Genomic DNA, 17,283 nt, shown 5'->3' with positions numbered 1-17,283 from the left:
GACAAGGGCAAACTCTCCAGTGCCTCTCTAATCACAAATGGAGGGCAGCAGGGAGGCAGGAGGGGCCGGCAGGATGTGGCCACGCAGTGCACGGCCCCTGGGTGCCATGCTGTGCTGCGGGAGGAGCTCAGCTGGGAGGGAGGGCGAGAGGGAAGCGTGCTGAGCAGGATGCAGCCTGCTCCCAGGGCACGGCTTTGTGCTTCTGAGAGATGAAGCAAAGGGATCAGGGAAGGGTCGGTGTGGTCTGCAGGGCACAAAGCACTGTGCAGTGACAGCAGAGGGGACCCGCAGGGTGGGGGCTGCACAGCCAATGTCACGTGCAGGACCAATGGGACACGACGGCCCCCAGCCCTGCACTGAGCCTTGCACAGCCCCAGGGTGAGCAGACAGCAAGGCAGCTCCCTAAAAGGAGGCACGTAGCAGGCGTGAGCTGTGCCAGCCACATGTCTCCAAGCGACCCAAGTCCTAGGCTGCAGGATCTGTGAGAGCAGCTTGGATTTGGACCATGAATTCAAGATCTTCTTGCACCAGAAGAGCCCAAATATTTGCATCGAAGGGCTGTGCAGAGTCAGGAGAAACGGCAAGCTCCCTGGAGAAGCACACTTCAAGCAGAATTATGCCTGACCTAACTAGAGTGGTTTCAGGATGGATAGATCTGGTTTTCAGCACCGGGGAGCACCTGAGCAGACCCAACTCGGGAGCTGCCTCCATTTTGCAGAGCAGGGAGCCAAGGGCAATGCTGTGGTGCAGCACAGGGCTGGGCTCCAGCCGAGCCCCAGGGCCCTTCCCTGGCTGCTGCTGCCCCAAGGCCCTGGGGACAGCGGATGGCACAGGGGAGGCAGATGGCACACAGAGCAGCGGGGGGGGGGGGGGGGTCTGGGTAAACATCCCCTCACATCAGCAACACTGAGCATTTCTTTTTTTTTTTTCCTTTTCCCCCAGACATGTACAGTTGCCTTTGTATAATTCATTTGGTCTTTCCTCCTCCAGCAGCCGTGCTGCTGCTGCGGCCCCGTTTCCCGTCTCCCTGGCGCAGCTGCTGTGCCTTTAAGCAGCCCCTTTCTCACGCCTCCTCGTGCAGGCGAGCGGCCCCACTGCCTCCGGCCTCCCCTGTGAGCAGCAGTGGTCCCCTGTGCCCGTCCCCCCACAGAGGGAGTCTCACCGCTCGGTAGGTTTTCTTCTGCCCAGCATGTTTGGGTGCTTTGCCCGGCTCCGTCGAACTCTCCACATGCATGGAGTAAATGATGTCAAAGAAATCTTCCACCACAGCCACGCGTTTCAGAGAGATGCCCTCGGGCTCCGACAGTCCATCTGCCCCCTACAACAGTGCAGGCAAGTCGAGTTAGTGTCAGCGGTGGGTGACAGGGGTGACGAGATGGGCCCGGGGCTAACGCGATGGTGGGGGCAGAGCTGCAGCATGCTGGCCCCGAGCTGCCGCGGGCGCAGGGGAAGGGGGGGGGGTGAGAGCTCTGGGAGGAGGATGCTGTGGTCAGGGCAGTGGCTGCTGCTGCTGCTCTGCTGCTCACGCTGCCAGGGAAATTGGGCCAGGAATAAAAACAAGAGAAGGGTCCAGAATCACAACATCCAGAGTCACAACCAAGCGAGAAATGTAGTTTTCGTAATTTTGCTAGGTTGGGAATAGGCATGGGAAGCTCTTTGGGCCCACAGGGTGCTAAACCACCTCGGGAACCCCTGGAATGCGTGTGCTATGAGTAGGGTTGAAGGCAGTCCCCTTGATCACCACCAATAAGCGGGACAAGATTGCACCGCGATGCCAGGATGCAGCCCCGAAGGGAACGAGGCAGCATCGCCCTCCTTCCCCACGCTGACCTTCCCGCGGCACCCTCCCTCCCTCGCCCACGCGGAGCAGCTGAGCGCTGGCAGCGGCAGCACAGCTCTTTGTGTCAGGATGTGCCGGGGAGCAGGAGGCTGCATGCAGCTCAGCGTGGCGACAGACTGGTGGGAGTGGGAAGCGCGGAGCAGCGCTGCTCCAAGCTGGCTGCAAGGAGCAGAACGAGCTCGCATAGCAGGGGGGCTGTGGGGCTGCCCGGGCGCTCCCGGCACAAAGCACAGCACCAGGGGAGGGTTCTGGAAGCTGCTCAGGCTGCGCCATGAAAAACGCCAGCATAGGATATATATAAAGATATATTATACACACATTCCTACAAATATGCCTATATACAACGCACCCCTTTGAGGCTTGCTTTCTGAAAATAAGCGCACAGATGCAGCCCAGTTTGTACACAGCAGGCTGGTGAACGGCAATCTGCACTTACAGGGCTGAGCCCCTCTCCTATGAAGACAGACTGAGGAAGCTGGGAGTGTTCAAACTGGAGAAGGCTCCGAGGAGTCCTCACTGCAGCCTTCCAGTACTTGAACGGAGCTTATAAACAGGAGGGAGACTGACCTTGCATGGGCAGATAGTGACAGGACAAGGGGGGATGGCTTTAAACAAAAAGAGGGGAGATTTAGGTCACATGTGAAGAGGAAATTCTTTACTTGGAGGGCAGCAAAGCACTGGCACTGGCTGCTCAGAGAAGTGTGGGTGCCCATCCCTGGAGGTGCCCAAGGCCATGGATGGGCCATAAGCAGCCTGATCTGATAGCGGGGGGTTGAGGAGGGGCAGCCAGTCCACAGCAGAGGGTGAGGCAGAGGGGCTTTGGGGTCCCTTCCAACCCAACCCACTCTATGATTCCATGATCTAAACGACCTGCAAACTATCTATTTCATGTGCATTTACATCTGTGAATGCAGGCAGAGCTCTGCGTGCAGAGGAAATATCCCACCTCCCAGCCTTTATTGTTTTGTTGTTGCTTTTGGTGGATGGGCTTTACATTCCCACACAGCCTACAGACTGAATAAATGCTGTTAAGTGTCCAGTCATTGGAATCTTTAAAAAAACCCAATCCTTCAGAGCAACGGTCCCTGCTGAGGACTCCCACAAACTGGGAAGTAGCCTGTCGGTCAGCTCCTCACCCCAACTGCAGAGCAGAGCACTCATGCATGGCATGATGTATGGGAACTGTTGATCACAGCCTGAACCTCTGATTGACCACCTGAGGCAAGCAATGAGTCAGCTGGAGGAACACAGGTGAAGACAATTCACCTGTGCTACCAGAAGGGATGGAGCCTGGCTGCAGCTCTCCAAGATCCTATGTAAGTGCTGACTGCCACTGAGGAAGGAGCTCTTTTTGGAGATTGCTCCTTGTGGAGTTTGCTGTGAGCCTACGACACTGGTGAGCATTTCCATCTATTTTGATTATCTTTCCATTGCACTAATCTTAATAAGTCTAACCTCTGTATACCTACTGACTGTACACCTATTGACTGTACACATGACCACAGGGGTTCTCCTCCACAACCCAACCACTGCCTTCCCCTGGGTGCCCCAACTGAGCCTTATATAAAGGTGGCTGCAACAAAGAGAATATTGAGAGCGAACACAAGGGGCACGGTGCAGGGCTGACGTGGTGGGGGTCGGGGAACTTTGCCTGAGGGAGGGTTTCTGAGGAATAGATCTAATTTCTTCTGTCACTGTTCAGGGAGTTTCACTTTAATCCAGGGCATGGGTACTCCCTTGCCAAGGAGGAGCAGGCATTAGGAGCCTTCCTACTGACCAATAATCCTCAGAGCAGGGTTGAAATGAGGATAATTAGAGAAATGGGACAAAGGAAACTGCACCGGGGAAAAAAAGGACAGGCAGACAAAACAAGCAGAGCCCTCAAAACTGAGGTTGCAACCAACTGCACATGCTAACCACTGTTTCCGGGGCCACCTGACCAACAGAGAGCCTCACCCCTGCAGGGCTGGTGGTTGCCTGTTTCCTCCTGGGTTTTACAACGCCTGCAGCTAAGGGCTCCACATCCCCTCATCGTGCTCTCTGTGATGCTTATTCAGTTCTGGGAAGCAGGTGAGGTGCGAGCATCAAATCCACTGGATATCAGAAGCCATATCGAGTTGGTGATTCTAGGATTACCAAGGTTCATCAGTGGCAATATAACCAAATGTTGACTCAGGATTTAAGAGGACACATGTGCTATGTGTTACCTCTCCAAGGGCCTGTGCCCCTCTCTTTCTTCCTTCCACACCAGCACTGCTCATGAGAATTCAAGGCATGAGTCACAGCCCGTAGTATCTCAGAACGGCTTAAAAGCCATTAGGTTTAAAAAGCAATAAAAATCATTTGGGATGAAGGCGGATGAGAACAAGGGATGCTTTTGCCCCCTTCTGGTGTTGGGGCTATACTGGAAGCTGCCTGCCCCCAAAGCGCGTAAGAAAACTCAGGGGCAGAATTCAGCCTGCAGACGCAGCAGTGCCAGCAGCAGCCTGGCAGAGCAGCCCTTCGCACCTCCAGGCTCCCTGCATCGCCCTGAGCTGCCCTTCATTCCCCCTCCCACCTTCCTGTCCCCGTCTCCTGCAGACCTCCCTCCTTCCCCTCTCCACACCTCCATCACTCCCTAACCCTCCTCACCCCTCTCTCCCACGTTTCCCACCGGCCCTTCGCTCCCCGCAGCCCTTTGTTTCCCTCTGGTTTCGTTTCCTCGCTCGCCCCCGTTTCACACTTCACATCTGCTTTACCCCCATCCAGCGGCCTTCCTCAGCCCCCGCATCTCCTCCCCGCCCCAGCACCCTGCAGCTCATCGCCGAGCTCCGCTCCCCGCGCACATCGAGGCCATTCGGTTCTCCTCCCCGCACCTTTGTTCTCCGCTCGCCGCCCTGCCCTCTCGCCCCCGTCCCCCGTGACCCAACCGCTCGGGCGCGGCCGTCCCCTTCTCTCCCTCCCTCCCTTCTCGGCGCTCCGCCGGGGCCGCCCCGGAGCGCCCAGGCCGGGCCCGGCGGTGCCATCTGCCGCGGCGGCGATGAGGAAGGGCCGCTCCCCCCCGCCCGGCCCGGGCTGAGGCCCCGGCGGCGGCAGGTAGCGGCGTCGCCATGGCAACCGGCGGGGCCGCGCGCTGCCGGCGGTAATCCGCTCCCCCGGGCCGGGCCGGGCGGCTCCGCCTCGCGGCGGGAAGGCGGTGGCCGGCGGGGGCGGCCGCGGGGAGCTCGCGGCCCGGCCCGCACCGGGCCCCGCGGGTCCGCCGGCAGCCCCTGTTCGTCCTACGGGCCCTCGGGTTCCGTTCCTCAGCCGGAGGGAGCGGGGCCGAAGGGCGAACGCCGCGTGCGGCGGGGCGGCAGGCCGAGGGCCGGCAGATCTGCCACCTGATCTGCGCTGACCCCCCCGTCCGCCCTGCGCGAAACCGGAGCCGGCCTGCCTCGTGTGCCCTGCCGAGCCGGCCGACCCGAATGCCCTTCCCCGCTCGGTTCTGGGACGGGTTCGGCCTGAGCGAGGCAGGGGTGCGGCTCCCCGGCTGTCATTGCTGTTGGACGTGGTGTACGGGCCCGAAAGGAGCTCAGGAGGGGCCCCGCCTTCACTCGGGGCAATCCCTGCCCCCATGCAGGGCGCTGAGCCCCGCTTCACCGCTCCCCAGGAAAGCGGTGGCTGTTCTCAGCGGGGTCACACGAGGGCCGTGGGGGTGCAGGAGAGGGAGCGGGGTAGGAGGGAGCTGCTTCCCCATCTGCTGTGCTCAGCGGCAGATAACGGCTCCAGCGCACGGGGCTGATAGCAGCCGAACTGAGCTTCCTGCGAGCAGAAAGCCACTTCCTGGCACTGCACGGCCTGGTAATGGCTGAGCTCCGCGTGCTGTCCGTGCAGCAGGCCCTCTGCCCCTTCCTGCTCATGTGAAAATGCTCATCTGGGACACAGCATCTCCCGCTGCACGGCACAGCCTCTCTCAGCACGTTAAGCTCTCATTTCCCATGGCTATCTGAGGACGCTGTCACGCTCATCCCCAGGGACACCCGCACGGCATGGCTGCACTGAGCCAACTCCCCCCCCGGGTCACATTCACACAGTCAGGACAAGGGGCAGCACCGGCCCCTCTGTGTGCCACGCTGCAGGTTGGGACCAGGCTCCCATCTGCCATCAGCAGCCCCCAGCTGCCCGTGACAGTTCCCTCTGCTGTGCTGCCAAATACCTGCTTGGAGATTTGCAAGCTCGGTGTTGTGCCTTTCTAATTTCCTGTCAGTTGTGTTTTGTTCTAGGGAAATCTTTTCATTCTTCTCCCAAAAAATGATCAGTTGGGAGGAAAAAGCGGTGGGTACTTACAGAGGACAAAAGTGGTAACACACAGCAAGTGAGGCTCTGCTGCACATCAGAACAATCCCTTTCAGAGCCCTGAAGGATGCAGCTCGTGCCATCCATGCACACAGGTGCTGTGAGCCCACTGCTGCACAGCCCTCAGCACCGAGCCAGACGCTTCACCCCAATATGGACCCTTACAACTTTTGATCAAGAAACAGTTCTTGGTGGTTCTCATCTCTGAGAAGTCAGCCCTTGATTGGCTTCTATATTTAGGTTTCTCCAGGGCTTTAGGAAGTTCACTCCTCATGGTATTTAGGTGTAGGATGAAAGCAGCTTTTGCGGGGGATATGTTAAACCACAGCAGGCTCCCTCGGCTAATGCTGCAAGGGAGGAAGGGCTCCTTTCCTAGAGCTTCCCTCTTCCTCCTGTCCCTCGTAAGGTGCGTGCCTCAGGCACAGGCCCTGGGGAAATGCTCAGCCAGGGAAAGCATCAGTTGCACTACTAATAATAAACAGAACCCATTGGGGGAGTATGGCAAATCTCCCTCTTCAGGATTTTGCTCCTTTTTCTCCTGGAAAGATTTTTCTGACTATTTTTTCCTGCACAGATCGGATGGCAAAACAGAGGAAAAGCAGTAGCTAAAGTGCTGGTAATGTTTCTCTATGTTACACGTTTGCACAGCACGTTGTACCAAGCAGATGTGTAGCAGTCCCCTCCCTGCAGCACAACCAGCCCAGCGGATCCCCACACAGCCCAGGAGGGGCAATTCCTGTGGGAGAGTCCCAGGGCAGATGGAGGAGCGCTCCCTGGGCTCCATGCTTCCTCTGGCCAAGCCCTGCAGAGCACCATGCCCAGCGCCCACTGCCAGCCTAGCACTGCTGCCCTGCATTGTTCCTCTAAGCAGCGTGGCACACAATACTTTTTCTTCCCAAGGTAAATACTTCCTTGTCAGGGGGAGCCGAGCGCATTATTTTTAGATGGCAAACAAAGCTGAGGTGTGTGCCTTTCACTGGGGACAGTGGCCTCGCAGAGCAAGCTGCTCCTCCAGCAGCCACAGCTGAGCCGTCTCTGTGAGCCCTTTGCTCTGACCTCAGCTTATTTCTCTGCCAGCTCCCAGGGCTCTGCATGAAAACGCAGCTGCCTGGGAGGGGCGAGCCTGGAAACGGCAGCAGGGAGGGCCCAGGTGGGGTGCAGGATCTGTGGGTGCCGAGGTGCTGCCGGGGGGGTGCAGAGGGTGCAAGGGAGCAGAGGACGCTTTGCTGGATGCAGGGCAACGGAGCTGCAGCCTGGAATCTGAAAACCTGAAACGCTGTACCAGGTGGGGGATGGCACACTGCTGGGCCCCACAGCCCCACAGCCTGGTGCAGCCTGGCATGGCTCAGCACGGCCTGATGCAGCCTGCAGAAGGGTGATGGGGTGCAAGAGCCATCAGCCTCGAGGGAACAAAGCGCAGGGTGCCCAGAGCAGGGCTGGGCTCTGCTTCCATTCCATTGGGCTGGGTGAGGATCGGGGCAGCCCTGTGACACAACGCCCAGCACTGCCGCACAGGTGGCACCGACACTGCGGTCCAGTGGCTGCTGTCATGCTGCAGTGGTTTTGACTGTTTTGAATTAAGCAGAGTTTGTGTGAGTTTGGGACTTTTTTTTTTTATATATACATTGATCTGTAACAATTGCTTAATGTCATTTGGATCTGTTTTACGTGGTTTGGGGAGGTGTGCTGGGGGATGGGGAGAAACTGCGTTTGTAGTTAGAAGAACATACAAAACAGCATTGGAAGAGCACATTAAGTAGCATTCCGAAACAAATCTACAGATATATACTGAAAATTACATATTGAATATTGAGATAATACTGAAATACATCGCTGCAACACTAAGAACATGCTTCAAGGTGGCTCTTCCCTACAGCAGCTCATTGCTGCAAACAACCTTCCCAGCGCTGTGGCAGGAATCTAACAAAGATCACAACCAAAGTAAAACCTTTCAGATGGAGAGGAACAGGCAAGGTCACCCTTTACAGTAAGGTCACCCCTTGTTCCAACTGGGAACAGACTGAGCAGCACTGGGGCAGCCACACAGCATCCTCGTACCTGCATTAGGACATGGCTATGTCAAAATGGAACTCCGTGGGAGGAGGCAGAACACAGCAGTGCTCGTCAGGGCAAGCAAAATTATGTAAAGTGAGTTACAAATGATGCTACAGCAAATCAAGGTCAGGCCAGGCTGGGGCCAAGCCCCAGATGATGGTGTCCTGGTGTCAGCTCATTGTTCCCCAGTGATGCAGAGGACATGGGCCACCCTAAGAACATGCTGACAGCTTGGCAATGTGGGGGGGCTCAGCCCCTCCTCCAAAATCTGAGCCTCCTCACCAGATAAGGGCACTGAGGACCTAAGCATGCTGTGCCTTTCTTCTGTCTTCACCCCAAAAGCAGTGCCAAGCCACAGCAATCACACTGGACTCCATCACCACCTTTAGTGATGCTGAACAAAACAAAACACGCAGCACCCACCCCCAGTGACAGTGGGCTCCTGACGTTGTCACCATACTTATTTACTCTGGGACCAGAAAGGGCGGCCGTCCTGCACAGGGGCTGGGAGGGAAAGGTGACTGAACTCTGCCCAATGTCTGCACTTGGGAAAACCCCCTCTGAATGTGGCTTCTTTCCACCACAGCCACACACGGCAGACCCCAGCTCCTCCAGGAATTCCCAAGTAACCTGGGCCAACCCAATAGATTTTTTTGAGCTCTCGGCCAACGCTACACATAGGGAAGCCAAAGTTGAGCATGCTGCTCAGTGCTGGCTGCTCTGTGATGGCAAAGCTAATCAGAGGGCCCCTCTCTTGGGTCAGACACGGTCCAGCAGCATCCCATCACATCTGGTCCAGCAGCCACAGCACTGCAGGTCAGGGACATGGGTAAATCCACACAGCCACACAGCTGGGCTCCCACGGCTGCCTGCAAGCCTCTGTCTTGCAGCAGGGATGCTGCTGGGGAGTAGAAGAAAGGGAGGGCAAACCAAATGGGGCAGGGGAGGCAGACAATTAATGCAACCTGCCCTCCGCATGAGGACTAAATTGGCAGCTGACAGGTTATAATCTGTGCAAGCGAGATCTTCACAGGAGAGGCGAAGGCTCCATTGGGGGCCAATTGGATGGTTAATTAGGAGAACAAAGCAAAGGATTTGCGAAAATGTTTATGAAACAGTGTTTTGCAAGGAAGCCTCTGAGAAATGCTCACCGGTGAGGAGATGGTTTTGGTTAGGAGGGGGAAACACAAGGGTGAAATAGCAGAAGCAAGCACTGAGACAGAAAACAGCAGTGCGAACGTCCCTGAGAGGGACAGGGGATTCCCAAGCGTGGTGCAATGGGGAAGGACCCTGTGACACCTCATTTTTCTAGAAATACACGGGCCGTGTTCTCCTCTTCCTGCCAGCCCCGTCCCCACCCCACGACCAAAAGGCAGGACAGCACAGAGCAGCCTCCGCAGGCAGCCAATGGGCGAGCCGCTCGTCTTGTAGAGACAGGGCACGAGGAAAGCAATTAAACCGAAGCTTTGATTAGGACTCACAGATGACTGCTTGTGTTAGAAATGCCTGCGCTTCTCTAAGCATCTCGGCTGTGGTGAGAGCAGGCCGGGTCCCCCATCCCCTGCTTGGTGCTGCTGCTGCTGCCACAGGAGCGTGACTGATGCTCTCTGTCCCACACACAGCTCCAGAGCTCAGAGGTAGGAGCCAGTTGCTAAGAGACAGGACTGTACTTTCCAGCCCACATCCAGACCTTTGTCACCAGCTCAAGGGCTTTCTGCTGGATCACAGCTCTTGGCGCAGGTGAGCTGGTGCAGGCAGACCTCCTCCTCCTGCTGCTGCACTGAGCTGCCAGCACCCCAACCGGGAATGGGCACAGCACGGCCGACACAGGGACCAGCTGCCCTGGCTGGGTGCTGCCAGACCCCCCCTAAAGCCCTGCTGCAAATGGACACCAGCACTCGCAGCAGCACCAAAACCCAGAAGAGCTCATGTGCCCCAGATGAGCGGATGACCCAGAGTTTGCTTTTAGATCACTCACCATTCAAATGCAAGCCAAACAAGGAGTCCCTACGTTTTTGTTTTGTTTTGTTTTCCTTTTTTGGGGTAGTGGCTGTTGGTTGGAATTTACTCTTTAGCCCAGAGTCACCACATTTAGCAAACAGATAACCCAACCTGCCCCATCCTTCCCACTGTAACCTCTCTCACAGCAAGGAGAGGGTTTGAGATTGGAGAAGAATTGCATCCTGGGCTGCCAAGCTGAAACAGAACAAGGGCGAAGGGAAAATCATTTACAGAGCATCTCTGGTACAGGCCCTGTATCATTCTGGTACAACATAACCAGCCTGTCCTAACTTCTAATGGCTGCTGCCTTAATCTGAGATGTGCAGGAGAGAAACGACTACTCCAAACCTCGGCTATTACTGCCTGCTCCCATATGCACGCACATACATTCTGCAGCTTTTTCTTCTCAAATAAATTGCTCCTCTTTGGCACCAGCCATAACAGTGGAAGTCAGCAGCATTCCAACAAAGACAGCAGTTCTGGCCCAGAGGTACCTCCCAGCCACAATCAGCTAATTAGATGAGACACTGAAACTCAGCAGCGATTTTGGCCCATCTTGGTCCAGTTGTTCAGAGGTGGGCACAGCTAATATAAGATTAGGGGAAGATCGTTGCTAATTTGCTTTGAAGGAAGATTCTATGATTCTATGAAGATAAATTAGTGCCTATTGCTCTGTCCCAGCAATGCAGACAAGGGCTGGGGGAATGGATGCACCCGTGATGCTCCATGGTTCTCTGTGTCCTCCCCACCATTTGTTCTGTCCACAGAGTTTATACACTGCACACATGCTGTATCTTGCTGCTGCCATCACAGAATCACAGAACGGCCAGGGTTAGAAGGGACCTCAAGGATCATGAATCTCCAAACCTCCTGCCACATGCAGGGCCACCAACTTCCCCATTTAATACCAGACCAGGCTGCCCAGGGCTCCATCCAGTCTGGCCTTGAACACCTCCAGGGATGGGGCATCCACAACCTTTCTGGGCAGCTGTTTCAACACCTCACTGCTCTCTCTGTGACATCCTAAATCTTCCCTCCCTCAACTTAAAACCATTTCCCCTTGCTGCTGCCATCAGTGCTGAGCTCCTGGTTAAAGCAAGGCCCCAAGTGCCTGCATGCCTCTGCCATTTGCAGGGATGGGATATAACCTGAAGAACCCCAGCAGCTTCTCACTGGGCCTGGCTTCCCTGCCCTTCCATTTAAGCACCATTTTTAACAAGGTCTTACAGAGCTGTGCTTCATTTGTTTCTTTTTTTTCCCTTCTCCAGTGATATGAGTGGTTCATTGAGAAAATATCAGGGATCCTCCTGGAGCTCAGCTTCTCTCAGCTCAGCAATGCCACAGTGCGTCTGGAATCACGGAGATTGCACAGCACAGAGGATGGAGAGAGATTGTTCTTTTAGGAACTGTTCATTCAGGCCTGTGGGAGAGGCTGGGGCCATCCAGCACAGAATGCAGGACTGTCAGCAGCATCACCCTCAGCACCAGCAGTCTTCGGCAGTAAAATGTGCTGCCAGCACCGTGCAAACATGGGGGCTGAAGATGGAAGCAATACTGTGGCAGGAGACTTCCTCTGGGTTCGGTTACAGGACCACACACCCAGCAGCACTGTGCTGCTCTCCTAAGGGTACATCTGAATGTCAGCCTGCCATCGGCACAGCTCCCTGCAAAGCCAGTGCTGCCCTGCACGGGGGGGCTCTGTCACAGCAGGTGAAGGCTCTGCGTGCTCTAAGTAAGGCTGTGCCAGAGAAGTAAGAGACTATTTCGCAGATAATGCCCTTAGGCCCATTTGCCTTGTCTGAGGCTCTTCTGAACAGCCTTAATATTTTTTTTTTTTTATCATGTGAAGTCCACAGAAGGTCTAAGTGGTTATTCACAATAGTGAAAACCTTCTGTTGGCTCACGTTCTTGGAAGTCATAGCCATGCAGCTTTGGGGGGCACTGAATATGAGCACTGAAGTGTACTTGCACCAGGAAAAACATAGCCTTTGTTAACTGCTGGAGCAGCATCTTTATAGCATGCCCAGCTTCTCAGCTCGAGCTTTCTGCCACTGTGCTGTGCTGTCCCGAGGCCGAGCACTGCAGCTTTCAGCATCATGGCTTTCGCACGCTCCAGCAGCACAGCATCCCTGTCTCTGGGAACTAAAACATACTTGGGGATGTGCTGCAGTGGGTGAGCTGGTGTCCCATGTGATGCTCTTCCTGCTGCCAGTGAAAGGCCTGCATCCATTTTGCTTTTTGGTCTCATTCTGTTCTCTACAGGGCTCTTCTCTGCTACAGTACCTCCCCACGGATGGATTTCACCGGGTGCAATTGTGAAGTGATTTCCAACACCTGGTTCTGGGGGAGCCAGCATAGGTGAACCGCGCCAGTACAACAATAGCAACCCACCCTCACAAATGTCATCGGCCTTTTATTAATGCCTAAAAGAACTCCAGAACCTCGTGCCAGCTCTGCAGGGGACAGACAGCGAGCAGGAAAGCAACATCAAATTGCAGGCAGTGCTGCAGAGCCTACCCAATCCCCAAGCTCTGCACAATACCCCATGGGTCAGCCTGATGCGAGGCTTCCTTGCACCTCTCCCCACAGCTCCTCTCACGCCCAGCCTGCACCATGGGCTGCCATGCCAGCACAGGGCACGGGAAGGGCAGCACTGATGGAGAGAAGGGCATGACCCCTCCTGCAGCCGGGCTGGGGTCTGGGACTGGCCCTGCCCTGCTTCACACTGAGCTCCAGTGCTGCTGAAGGGCTGCCTGCCCCTTGTCGCACTGCCTGAGTGATGCTAAATGCTTCGGACAGGAGGGACAAGAGATTATAAGGAACTGCATTTTAGCACCTTGTCATGAGCAAATTCTCCCAGTTCTCAGCAAAGCTGGGATGAGGGGAGCCCCCACCGAGCAACGGGGCAGGCAGATAAAGGGGTGCATTGCACCTCAGCTCTCGCCACGCAGCGAGGGAACGGCAGCCTTGGGCACTTTGGGACAGCCATTGTTCACGCCGCAGCAGCACACAGCACACAAAGCTGCCCTCCTCAGCACAGCCTCAGTGCCCGGACCTGCAGGCAGCGCCCAGCCCGAGCTGAGCTGTCACACAGCCACGTCCCACACCGCCGCACCTCAGCCGTCAGGGGCTTTTTTAATTGTGTGTGTTAAACGCCCAGCATCTTTGGGACGTTCATCTGGGAAAAAGAAATCCGAACAGCCTCTGTGCCAGACATCCGTCCGCACTGCTGCTCCTATTCCCAGTGCATTCTTTGAGAAGACCACCATCTGCTCCGGCCACCACCTAAGGCAGATGCCCCCTTCTCAGCGCACAGTCGCAGCTCTCAAGCCACCCAAATCTGATTAGGCCTGTTCTGATGAGAGGCCTGGAGGAGGGCAAGGGAAAGTTCCTCGGGAGAGAAAATAATAACCACGCGGTAATGATGTTTTCGCTACAGATGCGCTGAAAATACACAAGCCAGCTCGAGATGCATAAACCAAAAGGTGCTGCTCTCCCTGGTTGCTGCGGGGTTATTTTTATTTTTGCCTTCTTTTTTTTTTTCCCCTCCTCTCTAAGGAGCCACCCCAGCCCTGTTGGGGGCCTGCCCTTATCCCCACCGCTGCACGTTGTGCTCCTCAGCACCTCTCCTCCAGCTCATCCAGCTCTGGCTGTGGCACCTCGGAGCTCCTGGAGCAGCTCAAAGGTGCCCCCACCCACGCTGCCCCCAGCCAGGGTATTTCTGCTCAGCCCTTCCATCGTGGGACGGACCTGCAGGATGCAGGAGAACAGGCACGGGACGGGTGGTATCAGGTTGCTGCACGGCCAGGAGAAAGCACGCAGCACACCAGCCCAGGAGTATTTGGGAAAAGCAGCAGAATGGCATGAAAGCAGAGAACGCGCTTTGCTGTTGAGCAAAAAGCTCAAATTATTTGACTGCATGCATGAAAGAAATGAAATCCACCCACAACACCAACCCAAAGCACTGAAGAAAAAAATCCCTATTAAGTTATCTCTCCATTGGAGAGCCACTCCAGGCAAAACCAAAACCCAGCAAGCGCATCCATCTGAAACCAACGTGGGATTCCCTGCAGAGAGCAGCACTGGGGGTGTGGGGGGGAGGAGGGGAGGGAGAGGAGAGGAGAGGAGAGGAGAGGAGAGGAGAGGAGAGGAGAGGAGAGGAGAGGAGAGGAGAGGAGAGGAGAGGAGAGGAGAGGAGAGGAGAGGAGAGGAGAGGAGAGGAGAGGAGAGGAGAGGAGAGGAGAGGAGAGGAGAGGAGAGGAGAGGAGAGGAGAGGAGAGAGGAGAGAGGAGAGAGGCAGCAACCAACCCCATCCCCAGTGCTGGAGGATTTGGGGGGAGCGCTGACAGCTCCTCCCTGCAGCCCGTGAGCGGCTCCGCACGGCACTGCCGGTCCCAGCTCGGGGCAGGTACAGCACACAGGCTGCAGGAAAGACGGATATCTTTGCCCTTTGGAAATAAATCCAGCCGTCCCTCCCGGGCATGCCTGCTTTTTGTTGGCAGGCTGTACGGAGCCTGGGTGTAGCTCCTATCTGTAGCCTGCAGGGACTGTGGCGGGGGAGATGTGGGGGGCCTGGACGCACTCCTGGCTGAAACTTCATCTGTGCGGGAGCCCTTTGGGAATAAGCAGGCTGGCAGCGGGCTGGTGGAGCTCCTGACCCTAAGGACTCCGCCACGGACAAAGGGGAGGGGATGTCTGGCCGGTGGTGAGGCTGGGGGAGCCCGGCGGCGGCCTCCGGGGTGCCATGACTCTGCAGCATTTGGATGGTGTGGGATGGAGCGGACGGAGAGGTGGGGGGAACCCTGGGGAAGCACAGGATGTGAGGATGGGGTTCGGCTCTCGGCGGTGCTCGGCGGAGGAGAGCTGAGAGAACGGCTCAAAAAAAAAAAAAAATCGCCAAGAATTTTTTGGGGGCATGGAATGGGGGAGGGGGGCTGCAAGGGGAGAAAGAAAGGAGCCTCTGAGCACCACGAAGGGAAAAGGAGAAATAATGACCCTTCCCCCTCCCCCCAATAATAAGGCAGACCAGATGGGAGGTAAATAGTGCGTTTAGAAGCATTTGCCACAGATGGGCTGCCCTCAATGGAAGCATCCTCCAGCCACATCAATGCTGGAGTCTGTGTGTGCACAGAAAACACTGCACCCTTTAGAGCAGCGGCAGCAGCAGCAGCAGCAGCAGCGGGGAGAGGAGGGGAGGGACAGGAAAAAAAAAAAAAAAAAAAAAATCTCTCCCGGAGTCCTTCTGTGCCCGGCGGCCCGGAGCAGCCCCGGCCGTAGCTGCGGGCCGGTCCCAGCGGGGGGCGGCGGGGCCGGGGCGCTCCCGTGCGCGCGGGGCAGGGGGGCCGCGAAAGTTGCGCGTTTCCCTCCGCGCCGGGGAGCCGAGGGGAGCGCTCGGGACGGGAACAATGGGGAGGCGGCGGGGCAGCCCCGAGCGCGGCGGGGCGGGGGGCAGAGGGCGGCCCGGTGCGCCCCGAGCCCGGCGGGGCGCCGAACAATGAGGCTCCGGCGGGGGAGTTTCCCGGGACGGGCGGGCGCGGGGAGGGGGGAGGCAGCCCTGATCCGGGCTCTGCCGCTCCCGCACCCCCCGGGGCAACGGCTGCAGCGGCCGCGCGGGGCGGGCAACGCCGCGGGACGGCGGGGCCGGGCGAGCCGCAGCGGGCCGGGATCGCTTCGCTCCGCGGCGGCGGGGCGGGCAGGGCGCGGCAGAAGCGGACGAGGAGCGGGGGGGGTGGAGGGGGGGGGGGAAAGAGGTTGCCGGCGCCCCCTCCCCGCCGCCGCTCTGCCCTTGACTGCAAACCTGTCTCCGGCCGTGGGGCGGATGGGAAATGCAGGGCGAACGTGATCGGACAGGGCGAGGGGGGGTGGGGGGCGGGGGGGGCGGCGGGAGCCCGCAGCGGGCGGCGGCGGCGCGGTCCCCCCCGCCCCCCCGCGGGGGCAGGTGCACGGCGGCGGCGGGCGCGGGGCACCGCCGCCCTCCCCCCCCTCCTTTCCTCTCTCCGATCCCCTCCCGTCCCCTCCCGCCGCTGCCGCCGCCCGCTCGGGGATGGAGGCTGCGCCGGATGGGACGGGGGCGGGGGTGCGAGGCTCCGGGCGGGCGCCGCTCGCCATCCGCATCCCGACGGGGTCGGGGCGCGGGGGCGCGGCGGCTGCCCCGGGGCCGCCGCCCGGAGCCCCGGGGGCTGCGGGAGCGGCCGGGCCCCGCGTCGCGCCCCGCATGGGGCATGCGCGCTCCCGGCGGCGCGGCGGGGCTGGGCCGCCCGGTGCTGACGGGACGGGGCCGGCGCGGCGCGGGCGGGGGCCCCGGGGGTGCCCGCCCGGTGTACCCCCCCCACCCTTTCCCTTCCCCGCCCGCACCCCCGGGGAGGACAGACAGACACGGACAGGCAGACAGACAGACACAGACCCCCGGGCACGGAGCGCACTAACCGTTCCCGTTTTCACCGGCACATAAACCACCACTTGACCCATCTTCGTCGCCTCCCTGGTGCCGTTTCCCAGGCGGAAGCCCTTGGACCGGACCCAGAACTGGAACTTGCCTTTCTCCCCCCCGCCGGAGCCGCTGCCGGAGCCGGATCCCCCCTGCAGCACCTCGGCGATGCGCTGGTACTTGCTCCGGGTCACCGTCTTGGTTTTGGCCGAGTCCCCATAGGTGCGCAGGCACCAGTCCCGGAACTGCCGCCCCAGCTCGCTGTCCCCGGGGCGGCTCCCCCGCAGCAGCAGCGGCGGTTTCGGCATCGCCCGGTGGCGGCGGCGGCGGCGGCGGCCCCGCGCCCTGTCCCGGCGCGGCGTGCGGTGTGCGGCGGGCGCTGTGCGCTGCGCGCTGCGCGGCGGAGCCGGGGAGGCGCGTCGAGCCCCGGCGCAGCGCGGCCCGGGACGGACTGCGGGGGCGATGCCCGGGAGGGGCCGCGGCGGGGGAGCTCCGGGGCTCGGACGGCGACCCGGGAGCCGGGCGGAGGGAGGCACCGGCGGCGCCTACAGCAGCAGCAGCCGCTCCTGTCACAGGATCACAGGCGGCTCCGGCTCGTCCCCCTCCCTCCCTCCGCCCGCCCGCCCGCCCGTCCCTGCCTCCTCCG

At 58.7% G+C, this 17,283-nt stretch overlaps 1 protein-coding gene across 2 annotated transcripts in view; it reads right to left on the bottom strand.

Annotated features, from left to right (window-relative positions):
* The window catches only part of NOL4L (nucleolar protein 4 like), a 50,645-nt gene extending 33,693 nt beyond the window's left edge, over window positions 1-16,952 (bottom strand). The window contains exons 1-2 of one of the 2 annotated variants that reach the window (XM_048962659.1): window positions 16,637-16,952; window positions 1,163-1,318 (exon numbers count right to left, since the gene is read on the bottom strand). In XM_048962659.1, coding sequence (XP_048818616.1) covers window positions 1,163-1,318; window positions 16,637-16,945 — 465 coding nt within the window. In that variant the 5' untranslated portion in view covers window positions 16,946-16,952. Of the gene's footprint in view, window positions 1-1,162; window positions 1,319-3,796; window positions 3,910-16,636 lie in introns of those variants that run through there. The other variant, XM_048962660.1, reaches the window with a different exon arrangement.
* Between the last annotated feature and the right edge of the window lie 331 nt (window positions 16,953-17,283).

This window comes from Lagopus muta, chromosome 16 (genome assembly GCF_023343835.1).
Source record: "Lagopus muta isolate bLagMut1 chromosome 16, bLagMut1 primary, whole genome shotgun sequence".
NCBI lineage: Eukaryota > Metazoa > Chordata > Aves > Galliformes > Phasianidae > Lagopus > Lagopus muta.
This window is presented reverse-complemented; position numbering and strand designations above follow the sequence as displayed.